Below are 18,809 nucleotides of genomic sequence, written 5' to 3'. Positions count from 1 at the left end.
TTGGGGTATGTCTCTATCAGTTTTGCACATTTTTTCCCATTCCTCCTTGCAAAACAGCTCGAGCTCAGTGAGGTTGGATGGAGAGCATTTGTGAACAGCAGTTTTCAGTTATTTCCACAGATTCTCGATTGGATTCAGGTCTGGACTTTGACTTGGCCATTCTAACACCTGGATATGTTTATTTTTGAACCATTCCATTGTAGATTTTGCTTTATGTTTTGGATCATTGTCTTGTTGGAAGACAAATCTCCGTCCCAGTCTCAGGTCTTTTGCAGACTCCATCAGGTTTTCTTCCAGAATGGTCCTGTATTTGGCTCCATCCATCTTCCCATAAATTTTAACCATCTTCCCTGTCCCTGCTGAAGAAAAGCAGGCCCAAACCATGATGCTGCCACCACCATGTTTGACAGTGGGGATGGTGTGTTCAGCTGTGTTGCTTTTACGCCAAACATAACGTTTTGCATTGTTGCCAAAAAGTTCAATTTTGGTTTCATCTGACCAGAGCACCTTCTTCCACATGTTTGGTGTGTCTCCCAGGTGGCTTGTGGCAAACTTTAAACGACACTTTTTATGGATATCTTTACGAAATGGCTTTCTTCTTGCCACTCTTCCATAAAGGACATATTTGTGCAATATACGACTGATTGTTGTCCTATGGACAGAGTCTCCCACCTCAGCTGTAGATCTCTGCAGTTCATCCAGAGTGATCATGGGCCTCTTGGCTGCATCTCTGATCAGTCTTCTCCTTGTATGAGCTGAAAGTTTAGAGGGACGGCCAGGTCTTGGTAGATTTGCAGTGGTCTGATACTCCTTCCATTTCAATATTATCGCTTGCACAGTGCTCCTTGGGATGTTTAAAGCTTGGGAAATCTTTTTGTATCCAAATCCGGCTTTAAACTTCTTCACAACAGTATCTCGGACCTGCCTGGTGTGTTCCTTGTTCTTCATGATGCTCTCTGCGCTTTTAACGGACCTCTGAGACTATCACAGTGTAGGTGCATTTATATGGAGACTTGATTACACACAGGTGGATTGTATTTATCATCCTTAGTCATTTAGGTCAACATTGGATCATTCAGAGATCCTCACTGAACTTCTGGAGAGAGTTTGCTGCACTGAAAGTAAAGGGGCTGAAAAATTTTGCACGCCCAATTTTTCAGTTTTTGATTTGTTAAAAAAGTTTGAAATATCCAATAAATGTCGTTCCACTTCATGATTGTGTCCCACTTATTGTTGATTCTTCACAAAAAAATACAGTTTTATATCTTTATGTTTGAAGCCTGAAATGTGGCAAAAGGTCGCAAAGTTCAAGGGGGCCGAATACTTTCGCAAGGCACTGTATATGCATAGTCACTTTAACCACATCTACATACTACCTCAGCCTGACTAACCGGTGTCTGTATGTAGCCTCGCTACTTTTATTGCCTCGCTACTGTATATAGCCTGTCTTTTTACTGTTGTTTTATTTCTTTACCTACCTATTGTTCACCTAATACCTTTTTTTGCACCATTGGTTAGAGCCTGTAAGTAAGCATTGCACTGTATGGTCTTCACCTGTTGTATTCAGCACACATGACAAATAAACTTTGATTTGATGTTAGCTGACTCCTGACTTCAATTAGCATTTGGAGAAGTCATTAGCCTAGGGGTTCACATACTTTTTACAACCTACACTGTGAATGTTTAAATTGTATATTCAATAGACAAGAAAAATACAATAATGTTTGTTATTAGTTTAAACACCGTGTTTGTCTATTGTTGTGACTAAGCTGAAGATCAGATCAAATTGTATGACTAATTCATGCAGAAATCCAGGTAATTCCAAAGGGTTCACATACTTTTTCTTGACACTGTATAAGATAAATAACTGCCTTAGTGGAGCATGTGATAACACCTTTGATTGGGATCTGTTTCCCTGTTTGAGGGTGTTTGAAGGATCTACATTTGTAAGTGCCTTTGCATTGAGCACAGCCATTACACTTGTAGTTTCCATCCGTGAGAGGCGCAAATAGACCTTGTGCAGGGGTATTGTGGAGTGGTAAATCAGAGTGTACCAATTGGTCTCTGAGATTTCTGCCCCGCGAGAATACGATCAAGGGAGGGTCTGAAAATACATTACCGATATGGTCATCGGATCTTAGAATGTGCCAACGTTTGAAATGATTCCCTTCGTTTGTTCAGAACACTTTGAATAGCAGGTAGTAAGAACACAAGAATGCTTCTTTTTGCGAGACTCCTTGAGAGATCATGTCTCGATTTGTTTTGGATTTTTCTCAAGGACAGTAATAATCTGACCATTTTTGTACCCCTTCTCCTTGAATTTTCTTTGCATCTCAGTCATATTTCTGTCGAAATCTGATAGTTTTTCGCAAATTCTTTTGATTGGACAGAATTGGCTGTAGGGCAAACTGTTTTTCAAGGGAAGCGGGTGACAGCTATCAACCCTGTTAGAACCAGTAGGTTTCCTGTAAAGATCAGTGTATAGAACATTATCCTCACACAAGATCAGAAGATCAAGAAACTGATTTGACGCGTCTCAGATTGCATAAAAAATCTCAGGTGCTCAGAATAAGAGTTAGTAAAAGCATGGAATACCTGGAGCTGTTTAGCATCACCCCTCCATAGAACAAAAATATCATCAGTGTACCGTTTCCACATAATAATGTTAGGCAAGAAAACATTTTTGAGAAGATTGAGAATTGACTGTTTCTCCATGTAACCCACATAGACATTAGCATAGTTAGGAGCCACGGGGGATCCCATAGCAGTACCCTTTGTCTGAATAAAGAAATAATTTAGAAACATGAAGTAGTTGTGTGTGAGTACTATTTCAGCCAATGTTATAATGCACCGGAAGGTAGTTATGTTCCGTGGTTTCAATACTGGTGTTGTCACAGTGTACCTGAGGTTGGTGGTCTGGCGTGTGTTGGATAGTGCTGATGTCATGATCTCGGCGGTCAGGCTCTCGGCGAAGCTGTACCCGTCGTGTCCGATCCCGCTGTCGGCGTTCAGGCTGGTGTTGCTCAGCTCGCGCTTGGCCCCCTCCATCGCCGTAGTGACCATCTCCTCTGCGAACACAGCCCTGCGGTCCAGATCGATGTGGATCTCAGGGATCTCCAGGCCGCACACCCCCACATCCCCTTCCAGCCTCCTCCTCTGGCCTGCTCCTCCCCCGAGGAGGTGCTGCCTGTTGGGCCGTGAGCAGAACAGACACTCCCTGACCTGGAATAACAAACAACATGCATACTCAAAGACTGTACCAAAAAACTAAAAATGGTGGGTGCTAGATCCTCATAAGTAATCCATAGAAAAAAGAGACTTCCTGAGACCTGGCAGTATCGGCAGGTTGTTTCCCCTAGTGCAGAGCCCACTGCTCGCCTCTCAGAGTGGTGTCTGTATGGACCCTGCAGGGCTGGGCTTCCTGTCGAGGCCAGGCCCATCTCCAACGTGTCGTCCACTATGTTCCTGGCATAGTGTTCCAGGACCTGCAGAGACAAACGCTGGGAATTAGAGCAAGCTGATGTGATGCTACAATGAATCAGACTTCTTCATTCAATGTCTCCATGTTAACAGTATCTTTGCCTACTAAAATATAAATATGAAATAAACCAAACTAACCTCCATGACTCCACTGCTGTAGCCACCGTCGTACAGGCTGCCTGTGCTGTGGTACTGCCTGCTATTCCCCTCCTTGTACAGCAGGGGGCATGAGAAGGAGTTCCTGATCAGGCGCTCTGCCATGTCCTCCAGCTTGGACTTCTTATACAGACACGAGTCAGTCCTGGACTTGGGTAGTCGGACCGACGGCACACAGAGCTTGCGTGTGACGTCACAGGTGATGTTGCACGCCAACGACTCTGCGAAGTTCACCAGCTCCATGTACTCCCTCTGGCTCCCATCATCAACATCTCTGGAAGGAGATCCCACTCTCCCTGCTTCGTCCCTGGGTACGAATGGCTCGGCATTGGGTCCCCTGCAGCCATTCTGCTGGAGCCTCCTGGAGGAGTGGTGCCTGGAGGGTCTCTTCTTCATGTTGCGGGCAGCATGGGCCAGGCCCAGTTTGATGGAGCGGTAGGCCAGACGGCTGGCATACTGATCCAGGACCAGCTCCCTGCTGCCTCCCTCTTTCTTTAGCACCCTGATGAGGTAGCCAGCGTACTCATCTGTCACACTCTCACAGCTGGGGTAGTCAGAGGATAGGCCAGAGCTGGGGGTAGAGGTGGATGGGTGGAGGACAGACGAGAGGAGGTCACTGGACCACAGTTCAGCCAGATGACCCACCCTGCAGTCCCTGCTGTGTTCACTAGGCTGGGGTTGGTGGTGGTGAGGGCATTCCCCCGACTGCTCCTGGCTGCCTTGTGTGAGCGCACTGTGGCGACACTGTCCTGACCACATTATCCTCTTCACGTCGCTGATCACCTCTCCCGCCACCTCGCCAGCGTATATCCACAGCGTGTTCAGGGTCTGCGCTGAGAACTGGGCCATGCTGTCTCTCCTCTCCTCCCTGCCCTCCACCATCCTTCTACCTCCATCCTCCACTCCTCCCAGGGTGTCTATCTCTGTCGCCATGGAGACGATGTGGCACGCCAGGCGCTCTGCGTAATGGAGGGCTCCCTTGTCGGCCATCTTGTGTCCTCCATCCAAGAAGTTGAGCTCTGGCTGCATACGGCTTCCTGTCTCAGTTACAGAGTTAACCCCTTCTACTCCACCCTCTTCTTCTTCCTCCTCCTCCTCCTCGTTCCCGTCTGCCTCCTCAGACAGAGACCTCATCAGTTTGAGCATGAAGTCAGCCTTGTCTGTCTCAGAGGTGGATTCTTTGGGCTCGGGTCCTGGCTGGTAGTGTGGGGTGGGAGGAGGGGTGGCGGTGGAGAACTCCTTGGCCAGCTTTTCTTTCAGCTTCTTGGAGAACTGCTTGATCTGTTTCTCCTGGGACACCTCGCTGGGCTGCTGGGGGGTCGAGGGGGGTGTACCAGGGGTCCTGTTGGGCTTGTGACCAGGACTGGGAACCATCTCCTCGCAGGTGGTCATCTTCCTGCCTACCCAGCCTCCAATCTCCAACCCTGGCACCTCTAGAGTGTTCATCATCACAGGCAGGGTCTCAGCGACTGCTCTGCTGGTCTTGGAGCCTGACTCAGAGTTCACTCCTCCTGGGGTCTGAAAGGGAGGGTGGAGAGAGTAGAGGGAGGTCTGGTCAGTGACACTACCCTCCTGTCCGGATGGAGGTCCCCGACCCACTATGGTCTTAGAAAGGAAGTCAGCACAGTCCTCCACCTTCTTCTTCATCTTCGTGGCAGTCATCAGTTCACATGCTTCACTCACTATCATATCCACCATGTTGCCAGAGAAGTTATGAAAGTGGGTCTTTGACAGCAGGTCAGTTTGTGTGGCAGCAGTAGCATCAGAGGAGGTTGTGGTTACCACTCTGTTCTCTGAGCTGCAGATCCTCTTGGGGCTGGTCTGAGCCAGGCTGGTCTTACACTGGCAGAGCTCCTCTGAGTCGTGGAGGTGGGAGATGGCCTGGCCTGCCTGGGGGACCGGTACACAGCTGGCCATTCCAGACACACAGAACAGCGCCTTCTTCACCGTACAGCCATCTTCGCCTGATGGACCTGGGCCTTCCTCGGGTGGGTTAACGTAGAAAGCCTGGTGGCCTGAGGCGGTACTGCAGGTGGTGTGTGTGTCGACAGTGCTGACGTAGCAGATGTTGTTCACAGAGACACTGATGGCTGCCTGGGTACTGAAGGCAACATCAGCCTGGGACAGTTCTATGAAGGCCTCCTGGAGGACAGACTCTGAGAGGTCCGAGGCATAGGAAGACACCACTTCCTCATCGTCGTCCTCCCCCACCCCGAAGGACCAATCGCTGGGGGTGAGGGGGGTGGAGGGATGGGAGAACTGACACACTTCCATCATCCCCTCAAACACCAGCTCCTCTGCCAGGTCAGCGGCAAACTGCGTCACCGTGCTGTTGAACATCTGCTTCTTCACCATCAGGAAGTCTTTCAGAGCCCCTGACACCGCCTCTCCCACCAGGAACCCAGCCAGTCCGTTGACGGCCCGTTCCTTCAGGACGTAGGCGTGGCGCATGCCGATCTCCTGGAAGGCCATCTGGAAGACAGATGAGGTGAGTCTGGCGGCCAGGTGGCAGAGCGTGGTGGTGCAGGAGGACATTCCCTTCTGCAGGTCTCTCAGAGCGCTGCCCAGACTCATCTCTACCAAGTCTGTAGCGAACCTCTGGATGCCGTCCTTCAGAGACTGGGGCTTCTGCTGCAGCTTGGAGACAGTCACCGTCTCCTGGATCTCAGACAGCTTCATGACGTGCCCAGACTGGTTCTGGAACTCCTTGTGACAGACACAGCTCAGGTTCTTGTTGTCGTTGAGGTCCACGGGAGACTGGTATCCACACACGGAGCCCAGGATCTCCTTGGACAAACTGCTGGCAAAGTCTGAGTAGGTTTTGTAGAGGGTACAAAGGTCCTGCGGTTTCCGTAGCTCTGACACATCTCCTACCTCTCCCTCGGTCTTCCAGAAGAAATCCAGAGCTCCTCCGTCTCCCAAAGGGCTGAAGGCTGAAGAGCTGACAGGGCTGAAGAGAAGACCTCCACTCTCCTCACAAGAGGTCCGGGCCGGCCGGGGGGAGTCAGGGGATCCGAAGGGAGATCCAGGGGGAAGGGGGCTTCTGAGCGGGGTGGGTTTCTTCACATTGGCCGGTAGGGTGCGCTGGTCGAACCGGTGGGGGTTCATAGTGGAACAGCTTCGGGACACTTTCTTGGACCCCGACTTGCCAGTACCAGCCTCAGTGTACTTCTTCTTCTGGTCTAGGTCGGTGGGAGAAATGCAAGATGTCGGGTCTAGAGGCAGAGTGAGTGTACAGCTCTCTGAGCTCAGTTCATCTAGATCATCAAACTGGTCAAAGCTGTCGAAGAACTCGCTGACCTCAGAGTCAGAGTCCTCCACCCTGTCCGTTGGTCCCCCAGGGATCTGAGGGATGTCCAGTGTCGCTTTGAGACTCTTCTGGTAGCCAACCTCATCTAGAAAGATGATTGGACTAGGGCTTGAGCCATTCGATTCCTCTGATTCGCTGACAGGTCGCGTGAGGGAGGGGAGCTGGGCTCTTGGGCTGTAGAGGGTCCACTGGGACTCTGCTCCTCTGGAGTGCTGTACAGTAATGGACACCTCTGGGGGAGACCTGCGATTGGTTAAGGACTTCCTGGGGGCAGAGCTGATTATGATCCTGGAACCTGATAGATCCTTGTTTCTCTTGTTGGCGGGGACAGTCTGGGAGGCCACATCACGCTGGTTTCCATGGAGATAAGAGCCATTGGCTAGGGAAAGAGACAAGAGGGATAGAGAGCAGTGGTAAACGAGGATGTCTTAATATAAAAAAACACTTCAGATTATGCAACAGTAAATTAACACATCAAGCTCTATTGAACATCCCGCTACATAGTTGTGATGAACCTACAGTTGTCGTCTTCCTCCAGGTGTTCCAGAGCGGTGACAAAGTCGTCTTCGATGGACGACACAGACTGGTTGGTGTTATCGTCCTCGGGCTGGCAGGACTCAGCCGTGCCCTTGTGGAGGGCCTGGAGCTCCAGGGCATAGCGGACCCCCGCAGCGTAACGCCCCAGAAGGCCCACCAACACACCAACAATGGCCTGGCTGGGGCTGGGTCTCAGAACACACACCGCCTTCAGCCAGCACTGCTGCTGTGGAGGAGAGAGAAAAGACGCAGTTTGCTGGCTGCCTTGTTGATTCTTACTGCAAAGGGACAATCAGCTCTTTGAGGAATAAAACAACTCGAACACTTGCCACTGGTAAACTGCAGACTGTCAGTGCCTCCATGTCCGGGAGTGCATCAGACCAAAGCGTTCTAATCATCTGAGTGTATCTGGATATGTAAACTCACAGGAATTCACACAGGTGTTTTCTATTCTTCTGTATGTGTCTTACAGAGAGAGGGGCTCTACTGGGACAGTCCTGTTATGTCTGCATGTCTGATTGTGGTCTGATGTGTTGTTGTATATGCAGAATAGAACACTCTGCACCACTTCTATCTTGGCCACCGTGGGTAGAGGGTCTGAGTTTTAGTTGTACTGCCTTTCTGTTTATCTGCCTGTCACACACACTGTAACCACACATATGTCTGCAAGTCTGTCAGTCACAAACAATGTAACCACAAAGCTGCAGAGCCAGACTGAACACTAGCAGACACAAGGCAAGACAACGTGGCAATCACGGGTGAGAAAACAAGCAGCCACACTATCCCAGAAATCTGTACACCTTGTTCTGGTCAACAGGGTGAAAACACAGAATCTCTCAGACCTTTGCACACAGCCTAAGGAAGGTCCAATGAATCAGCTTGGAAACTACAGTACCAGTCAAAAATGTTGACACCTACTCATTCATGGGTTTGTCTTTATTTTTACTATTTTCTACATTGTAGAATAATAGTGAAGACATCAACACTATGAAATAACACATGGAATAATGTAGTACCCAAAAAAAAAAAAGTGTTAAACAAATCAAAATCAATTTTATATATTTGAGGTTCTTCAAAGTAGCCAGCCTTTGGCTTGATGACAGCTTTGCATATTCTTGGCATTCTCTCAACCAGCTTCATGAGGTAGTCACCTGGAATGCATTTCAATTAACAGGTGTGCTTTGTTAAAAGTTCACTTGAGGAATTTCTTTCCTTCTTAATACATTTGAGCCAATCAGTTGTGTTGTGACAAGGTAGAGATGGCATACAGAACATAGCACTATTTGGTAAAAGACCAAGTCCATATTATGGCAAGAACAGCTCAAATAAGCAAAGAAAAACGACAGTCCATCATTACTTTAACCTTTTTGGGATAGGGGGCAGCATTTTCACTTTTGGATGAATAGCGTGCCCAGAGTGAACTGCCTCCTACTCTGTCCCAACTGCTAATATATGCATATTGTTATTAGTTTTGGATAGAAAACACTCTGAAGTTTCTAAAACTGTTTGAATGATGTCTGTGAGTATAACATAACTCATATGGCAGGCGAAAACCTGAGAAAAATCCAACCAGGAAGTGGGAAATCTGAGGTTTGTAGTTTTTCAAAGCTTGGCCTACCGAATACAGTGTCTATGGAGTCAAGTTGCACTTCCTACGGCTTCCACTAGATGTCAACCGTCTTTAGAAACTTGAATGAGGATTCTACTATAAAGGAGGGGCTCATGAGACCTGTTTGAGTCAGTGGTCTGGCAGAGTGTCTCAGGCTCGTGACGTGCGCTCCCGACAGAGTTAGCTCTCGTTCCAGTGCTTTTCTTCCGACATAGGAATTCTCCGGTTGGAACATTATTGATGTTTTATGTTAAAAACATCCTAAAGATTGATTCCATACATCGTTTGACTTGTTTCTAAGACCTGTAATGGAACTTTTCGAGTTTTTGTCTGGACGAAGATGGATTACTGGGCTGAACACACTAACAACAAGTGGCTATTTGGACATAAATGATGGACTTTAGGGAACAAATCATTCATTTATTGTCGAACTGGGATTCCTGGGAGTGCCTTCTGATGAAGATAATCAAAGGTAAGTGAATATTTATAGTGTTATTTCTAACTTCTGTTGACTCCAAAATGGCAGATATTTCTCTGACTGGATTGGGTTCTGAGCGCCGTTCTCAGATTATGCTTTTTCTGTAAAGTTTTTTTGAAATCTGACACCGCAGTTGCATTAAGGAGAAGTCTATCTTTAGTTCTGTGAATAACACTTGTATCTTTTATCAATGTTTATTATGAGTATTTCTGCAAAATCACCGGATGTTTTGGAATCAAAACATTACTGCACGAAACGCGCCAATGTAAACTGATATTTTTGGATATAAATATGCATATTATCGAACAAAACATACATGTATTGTGTAACATGATGTCCTATGAGTGTCATCTGATGAAGATCATCAAAGGTTAGTGATTCATTTTATCTATATTTCTGCTTTTTGTGACTCCTATCTTTGGCTGGAAAAATGGCTGTGTTTTTTTTACGGTGATCTAACATAATCATATGTTTTGCTTTCGCTGTAAAGCATTTTTAAAAATCGAACACGATGGGTAGATTAACAAAAAGTTTCTTTCATTTGCTGTATTGGACTTGTTAATGTGTGAAAGTTACATATTTCTAAAAAATATATTTTCAGCGGAATGTTGTCGAGGGGTTCCGCTAGTGGAATGCCTGCGCTAGAAAGGTTAAGACATGAAGGTCAGTCAACACGGAAAATGTCAAGAACTTTTAAAGTTTCTTCAAGTGGAGTTGCAAAAACCATCAAGAACTATGATGAAACCACCACAGCAAAGGAAAACCCAGAGTTACCTCTGCTGCAGAGGATAAGTTCAGTAGAGTTAACTGCACCTGAGATTGCAGCCCAAATAAATGCTTCACAGAGTTCAAGTAACAGACACATCTCAACAACTGAGACTCCGTGAATCAGGTCTTCATGGCCAAATTGCTGCAAAGAAATCACTACTAAAAGGACACCAATAAGAAGAGACTTGCTTGGGCCAAGAAACATGAGAAATGGACATTAGACTGGTGGAAATCTGTCCTTTGGTCTGATGAGTCCAAATTTGAGATTTTTGGTTCCAACCGCCGTGTCTTTGTGAGATACAGAGTAGGTGAAGGGATGATCTCTACATGTGTGGTTCCCACCATGAAGCCGGTGAGGTGGTGTGATGGTGCTTTGCTGGTGACACTGATTTATTTAGAATTCAAGGTACACTTAACCAGCATGGCTAAAACAGCATTCTGCAGAGATACACCATCCCATCTGGTTTGCGCTTAGTGGGACGATCATTTGTTTTTTAACAGGACAATGACCCAACACACAGGCTGTCTAAGTGCAATTTGACCAAGAAGAAGAGTGATGGAGTACTGCATCAGATTACCTGTCCTCCACAACACCAGACCTCAACCCAATTGAGATGGTTTGGGATGAGTTAGACTGCAGAGTGAAGGAAAAGCAGTCAACAAGTGTTCAGCATATGTGGGAACTCCTTCAAGACTGTTGGAAAACTATTCCTCAAGAAGCTGGTAGAGAACGCCAAGAGTGTGCAAAGCTGTCTTCAAGGAAAAGGGTGGCTACTTTGAAGAATCTCAAATATATTTAAATTTGTTTAACACTTTTTTTGGTTACTACATGATTCCATGTGTTATTTCATAGTGTTGATGTCTTCACTATTATTCTACAACTTAGAAAACAGTCAAAATAAAGAAAAACCTTTGAATGAGTAGATTTGTCCAAACTTTAAGGGTACTGTATATTGAACTCTTATTTACCTGTGAAATACCGTATTTCCTCTGAAGCAGTCTACAGACCCTTTACCTATTAGAAACTTCCTCTCCTGTCATGTTAACCTGAGTAGAAGAGTCCCTCCTGTCGGCTGATCTCCTGCTGTCCTTCAGTAGCAGCACCTCTTCGTTTCTCAGGCTGGTGACGTGGAGAGACCTCAGCAGCTCCGCCAGGTCCCCCGGGAGAGAAGAAAGGGCCTGGGGACAGAACATCACACAAATAACATCAATTAATAAGACATTAATTGAACTACAGAAGTCAGAGCTGGTGCAGTAACTGTCACCTGTAGAGTTAGATCCTCCCCTTCAGAGTGACCAGGCAAACACACAAAATGGATCTGAGGGAAGAAAGGGACGTCAGGGAAATTGCATATCATGAAGTCATAATCAAAGTGTGGGTGAGAGCTGTAACACATACCTCAGTCAGGCATGGAGTATCTCTGGTCTGCAGCTCCAATCCCACGCTGCACAGCTCCTTTCTGCTGCTCAGAAGGCTCTTCATACACGGAGTCCCGCCGTCACGCACCGCCTACACACAATTAGAGGTTAACTCAGGTTACACACATGAACGACCTCACACACAGCACCAAGCCTTCAATAATCATATTAAATCAACCAATCGATCAGTCAATCAGAAGATGGCATTCTGACTCAAACCTCTTTCCTGGAAGTTCTGGTCCTGAGAGGAACTCCTCGGATACGGGCACAGGCGTCCATGGCAACGCAGGCTCAGCGTGACGGACTAGCCACTCACCTGTAGAAGGAGAGAAAGAGAAGGAGAGAGTTGAGATCACGCCAAATACATTTCGATATCATTCAATTCTGACTAACTAACAAGTCTCAAAGATAAGAATGAAAAACAGGAGGACAGGCTCATTGTAAAGGCTGGAATGGAATTAATGGAACGGAGTCAAACATACGGAAACCACGTTTGACTCCGTTCCATTGACATCTGCTCCATGCTTCTACATCTGCATTGATTGCTGTTTGGGGTTTTAGGCTGGGTTTCTGTATAAGCACTCCGCTGATGTAAAAAGGGCTTCATATATCAATTATTGGATATATTGCGAGAGGACATCAATGCATTATGTGCCAGTCTAGAATTCAGCCAACGTCAGATTGATGATCTAAGGAAAGAGAACACGGTGCTGAAAGGTACTGCAGACTGTTCATATAGCAAGGTGGAGGTGGTGCAAAGAGAGAACAAACAACTTAAAGAAACCTTGCTTGATGTACAGTGTCAAGAACTACAGGAAACGTATGATCTCTGTAATTGCAAACAAAGGTTTCTGTACTAAATATTAAGTTCTGCTTTTCTGATGTATCAAATACTTATGTCATGCAATAAAATGCAAATGAATTACTTTTAAAAAAATCATACAATGTGATATTCTGGATTTTTGTTTTAGATTCCGTCTCTCACAGTTGAAGTGTACCTATGATAAAAATTACAGACCTCTACATGCTTTGTAAGTAGGAAAACATGCAAAATCGGGAGTGTATCAAATACTTGTTCTCCCCACTGTATGTCAAATAGAGGCACTATAGGCTCAAGTACATCTGCCTCATCAGGCACCCATATTGGTAGGATGTGTGTATAGACCTCCTAGCTCTAAGGTGTCCTATCTGGATGACTTATGTACTGGGTTTGACCAGGCCACAGATACCAACAGAGATGTATTTATCTTGGGTGATTTTAATATAAATTGGAAGGATCACAATAATTTGAATAGCACAAAATTGATGAGATTTGTTTCAAACCACAGTTCTTGGCATATGGTTAATGATACCACTAGATCATCAATTAAGTTGGGTCATCGCTCAGACACATGCATTGATCTGATTTTCTGTAATATACCATTGCGATGCTTAAAAGCCAGATCAATGCCAGTGGGCTGGACAGACCATAATATTGTGACCATAACCATGAACACCAAGGTTCCAAAGAAACCCCCTAGGATTGTGGTTAAGAGAAATATTATTTCTAAATGATTTAGCTGCTGTACCCTGGGAGTTGATATATCTAGAGGATGATTTAAATCACACTACAAAATGTTTTATTGATTTACTCACTGAGGTAGTGGACCATCATGTCCCTATAAGAAAGAGTACAGTTGGTGCTCGTCCATCTCCATGGATTGATGATGAACTGGGTGAGGCTTTTTCTCAAAGAAATATGGCAAAAGTCTTAGCAGCCAAGTCAAAATTAGAAATTGATGAACAGAATTATAGAACATTACGTAATGATGCAGTTAAATTGAATCGAAAGGGAAAAAATGTTATTTTACAACAATGCTTTTATTGATTGTAAAGATGATTCTAAAGAGGTATGGAACACAGTTAAGGGCTTACTTGGTACATCTATCTCATCATGCCCATCTAGTGTGGAGTTTGACGGGAGAATGATAACAAAACCAGTTGATGTTGACAATCATTTTGCAGATTTTTTTACACAGAAAATTCAATTACTGACCAACAATGTAGACATACATTCTTCCAAACAAGCTATTGTCCAATGGATTGATGATCATATTATGAGCAATAAGATCTGCTCTTTTAGTCTACAAACGGTGTCACTGGATGTGTTAAACCTATTGAAGTCATTACCTGATGGTAAATATACAGGTTATGGTCTTATGGACAATTTTTTGCTTCGCTGTGCTTTTCCCCAGATTGCAGTTCCACTGAGATACATATTTAACTGGTCACTCGAAAAGGGGATGTTTGCAAATGTATAGAAGCATGCAAAACTGTGTCCTATTCCGAAAGACTGCAAGAACCCATTACTCCTGCCAATAGTTGACCAATTAGTCTACTCCCAATATGGGAGTACATGGAAAAGAATAATCTGATTACAGCCAATCAGCATGTTTATCGCAAAAACCATTCCACTACATTGGTTGACATTACTTACCAGTGGCTCAATGCTATGGATAATGGCAAATTTGTAGGTGTACTATTTTTAGATTTCAGTGCAGCATTTGATTTAGTGGATCATAAAATAATTTTGACAAAATTAATGCATTATGGTTTTAAGGAGGTAGTGGCCTTGGGCCACTTCTCTATTTAATATATACCAATGACCTTCCCTATGCCTTAGGCCACTTCTCTATTTAATATATACCAATGACCTTCCCTATGCCTTAGGCCACTTCTCTATTTAATATATACCAATGACCTTCCCTATGCCTTAGCTGAAACTCAAGCTAATATATTTGCAGATGATACTACAATTTACTCAGCAAGACAATCGGTTCAACAGGTACAGCAGGCTTTACAAGGAGATTTGGAGAATATAGATTGTCCACCATCTATGCGTTGTCCAGACACAAAAGAGAAATAGGCAAAAGAACATTTCGATTTAGAGCAATAAAGAAATAAATGGAATAAATTAACTGAGCAAGCCAGAAACCTTTCAATATATAAAATGTAAACATTATTTTAAACCGATTTAAATATAATACATAGAAATGTTGTGGGACTTTAGTAGATGAAGAATCAATCTTTTTTTTAGATTGAGTATTTATTGGGTCATTATGTTAGTATATGATGTATGTTTGTAATAGTGTGTTATATGTGGAAATGTATTATATTGTATTTTAACGTTTAAGGACTCTTGGAAGATTAGTCCAAATGGGGACTAAAAGAAATCCAAATAAAATCAAATAGTTATTTGATGATTGTTTCCATTCCAGCCATTATAACGAACCTGCCCTCCAGGGACTCCTCCCACCAGCCTCCTCTGCTGTACATAGGTTAGAAAGGACCTGCGGCATGTCTATCTCCACACATAACTGTAATGGGTCAGTAAGGAGCAAGATTGACACTGGCCAACATAAGCTTTCTGTATCGCTGCTAGATGCTACTCTGCATCACAGCGCAACAGCATGATAAAGCAGGTCGTTTCCACTGCCAGCGTAGTGGGAATAGTGAGATACTGTTAGACTGTTCATGCAATCAACACAAAATAGTGAGATAGGCCTACTGATGGATGACAAGACTCCGTTTTTATCCAGTCTTAACACAAACCCTGAGAAACACAGTCATAACAGGAAGTCAGCTGTAGAGGTCAAGAGGTTAGATGTACAACAACAGCACAGCCCTCAGTCACCTCAGTAAAATAAAGACAGGTGGAGATTAACTGAACTGAGGCACTGAAACAACACTCAGATGAAGTGAAATACATTTAGAGATCAGGTTTCTATCAGTTTTCCAGCAGCCTTAGATGTTGGCATAGTAACTATGTATGCCTGACACCCTCCTTCAGACCCAAGGCCTGCATGGATGATCAAACAGCCGTAGAGACAACTGGGGTGTGGACCTAGAGTCTGAACACTATCCCAGGGAAGAACAAATATTTATAGTGAATGAGGAAGAAAGTTTCCCAAGAAATGTGAGCTGTTCTTTGAGGTGCTGTCCAAAGCAGCTGGTTGAGTATGAGTCTAGACAATTAGTCTCCGACAGGATGACTGTCCTCTATGTATGGGAACCAAGCAGCAGAAATAATGGACAGCCCACTTGCTCATCCCCCCCAGGCTGTTCTGCTATCCACTGACCCCAATGAACTAGGAAGTCTAACAGGTGTCTTATCTCTCAGTTTCTGTGTTGCAGGTTGTATTTCCTCATGATGACGGTTTGATGATGCTCAGTTCATGTAACCTATAGCATTTTAGAAAAATAAATAAAGACCTTTAAGCTTATATTCATATTCAAATCACAGACTGTACCCACAAATGACCTGTTAAGGAGTGTAGGAGAGCCTACTCCTTTAATATCCAAGCTTTGCCACTGGGCAGCAGACAGGTTTGTGAATAGACGGTATATGTTTTACATTACAATCTAAGAATGGGCTAACAGTGCACAAGAAGCCAATGCAGAGACCATATCAAACTGTGTGGATATATGGCAGAATAGGAACCTACTACTGGTTTAGGTTCTTTGTAAGCAGCTTTGGAGATGTAGCAGCACAATCTGCCATGGCAGGAATTGTGTAAGAGCTAAAATAGGTCAGTCTGAGGCGTTTCAGCATGAATGTGTGGCTATGTGGGCGGAGGGGTGAAAGGGGAAGAGGAATGCAGCAGCACACAGGACTGAAACTACAGCTGACAGTATTCAGAGAACCGTTTTCAGTGGACCGTATATGCTACATGACCAAAAGTATGTGGACACCTGCTCATCACACATCTCATTCCAAAAATCAGGGGCATAAATATGGAGTTGGTCCCCCCTTCGATGCTATAACAGCCTCCACTCTTCTGTGAAGGCTTTCCACTAGATGTTGGAAAATTGCTGCGGGAACTTCCTTCCATTAAGCCACAAGAGCATTAGTGAGGTCAGGCAGTGATGTTGGGCAATTAGGCCTGTCTCGCAGTCAGTGTCCCCAATTCATCCCAAAGGTGTTCGATGGGTTTGAGGTCCGGGCTTTGTGCAGACCAGTCAAGTTCTCCCACACCAATCTGTACAAACCATTTCTGTATGGACCTAGCTTTGTGCATGGGGGCATTGTCATGCTGAAAGGGCCTTCCTCAAACTGTTGCCACAAAGTTGGAAGCACAGAATTCCAAGCTCCTATCGTACAGCTGTTGTTGGTGTAGCTACAACATCATCTGCTGGGCTGATACTAGGAACTGCATTCAATAAAGTCTACTGACAATAGGGGGAGTGGTAGCTAGCAATCTTAATTCTTGCTATTGTGTGATGAGGGACGAGCGGGGGTTATTTACATGGAAGCTCGATTCAAGATCAGGCTGGAAAATAAGGAATATTATATAGCAATTTCCTAACTACAGATCCACATTGTCTGGGGAGGTGGTGACAGGCCTACGTGCTATGAAACCACAATCACATAACTGCCTGCCATGGCTGACCACAACAAGCAAGCCAGCTGATCAAGCAACGAGCTAGCTAGCTTAATTTACCATTAGAATAGACTCCAAATAGGTTTGATTAGTAAACAACTTTTAGTTTTATCTAACGTGTCTTTAATCAGTATCTTATTAATTAATAACTGTAGCCACACATCGCTAACTGGCAATCAAGCTTAAAGTTGTGGCAGGCCATCACACGAGCAGTGTCGCATTTTCACACAGGATGGCAATTATTTATTTGACGTGACATCCCAATACACAGCTGTAGCTGTCACATTTTGAATCAGCGTCGACGCTGCGCAAATCAATAACTTATTTTAGCGAGCTACTTAGTTAGTGTCAACAAGATCGCTTGACTAACTGTCAAACACTTTAACTACTAACGCTAGCTAGCTAGCAATGGGCCTCGGTCCCATCATCATGTCACATTACACTAACGTTAAAACAGCTGGCTAGCTGGCGTTAACATATAGCTACAAATCATTGCATAATACATCCTGAATATACAATAATGTATCGTCAATTCACCACAAAATCGTCATTCAACCTCCCACTCCAGTCCTGTTATTCCCACCGTGTAGCAAGTGTTGAAGCGAGATGATGTTCCAACAAAAGTTAATTCCATGAAAACAAGACTGATTCAGGCAGTAGTAATCACCCTCAGCGCTAGCCACAATAAGACTTAGCCACAACAGTGGAATTTGCGGTTTGCCTTCAAAATAAAGGTCCCCCATTGACAGTGATACAAACGGATACAAATAGTGCCATCATGCTGTATTTGGACAAGATAACACTAAACAAGGTCAGTATTTTTATTTTGTTTTACTTTAACAAAAGACAATAATTGGCTAATTGACACAAAATAAGAACAAATCTGTTGAAATCACACTGTGGATGTATTCGACTTTTGAATTGCATTAGGGGTATACCTACAGTGAGCTCCAAAAGTATTGGGACAGTGACCTTTTTTTTTTTTTGGCTCTGTACTCCAACAATTTGGATTTGAAATGATACAATTACTATGAAATTGAAGAGCAGAGTGTCAGCCTTAATTTGAGGGTGTTTTCATCCATATCGGGTGAACTGTTGAGAAATTACACCACCTTTTGTACATAGTCTCCCATTTTAGGGAACCAAAAGTATTGGAACAAATTCACTTATTTGATCTCATATTCCTAACATGCAATGATTACATCAAGCCTGTGACTCTACAAACATGTTGGATGCATTTGCTGCGTGTTTTGGTTGTGTTTCAGATGATTTTGTGCCCAATAGAAATGAATAGTAAATAATGTGTAGTGCCTTTTTTGGAGTCACTTTTATTGTAAATAAGAATTGAATAAGTTTCTAAACACTTCTACTTTAATGTGGATGCTACCATGATTACGGATAGTACTGAATTATTCGTGAATAATGATGAGTTAGAAAGTTGTAGACGCACAAATTGTTTCTTTAAATAAATACTGATTAAACATTATTTCTGTTGCAATTTGCCATTATTGGGAATCTTAAATGCTGTCACCGAATAGGCTGATACCTATGGATCTTGAGTCCATGAAATGGGGTAAGGCTGTACATTGCAATGTGAACATTCAACACCCACAATATGATGAATAGTTAGGT

At 44.3% G+C, this 18,809-nt stretch overlaps 1 protein-coding gene across 9 annotated transcripts in view; it reads right to left on the bottom strand.

Moving 5' to 3' along the window:
- The window catches only part of akap11 (A-kinase anchoring protein 11), a 60,250-nt gene extending 42,354 nt beyond the window's left edge, over positions 1-17,896 (bottom strand). For 3 of the 9 annotated variants that reach the window (XM_090230147.1, XM_021597626.3, XM_021597629.3), the window contains exons 1-9: positions 17,715-17,896; positions 11,977-12,073; positions 11,738-11,848; positions 11,604-11,657; positions 11,386-11,517; positions 7,466-7,709; positions 3,619-7,325; positions 3,330-3,485; positions 2,903-3,222 (exon numbers count right to left, since the gene is read on the bottom strand). In XM_090230147.1, the coding sequence (XP_090086273.1) occupies positions 2,903-3,222; positions 3,330-3,485; positions 3,619-7,325; positions 7,466-7,709; positions 11,386-11,517; positions 11,604-11,657; positions 11,738-11,848; positions 11,977-12,036 (4,784 nt within the window). In that variant the 5' untranslated portion in view covers positions 12,037-12,073; positions 17,715-17,896. The remainder of the gene's footprint in view (positions 1-2,902; positions 3,223-3,329; positions 3,486-3,618; positions 7,326-7,465; positions 7,710-11,385; positions 11,518-11,603; positions 11,658-11,737; positions 11,849-11,976; positions 12,074-17,714) is intronic. The other 6 variants (XM_021597627.3, XM_090230144.1, XM_090230143.1 and 3 more) reach the window with 3 other exon arrangements.
- Between the last annotated feature and the right edge of the window lie 913 nt (positions 17,897-18,809).

Source organism: Oncorhynchus mykiss, chromosome 3 (genome assembly GCF_057628025.1).
Source record: "Oncorhynchus mykiss isolate SJ-2025 chromosome 3, ASM5762802v1, whole genome shotgun sequence".
Lineage (NCBI taxonomy): Eukaryota > Metazoa > Chordata > Actinopteri > Salmoniformes > Salmonidae > Oncorhynchus > Oncorhynchus mykiss.
This window is presented reverse-complemented; position numbering and strand designations above follow the sequence as displayed.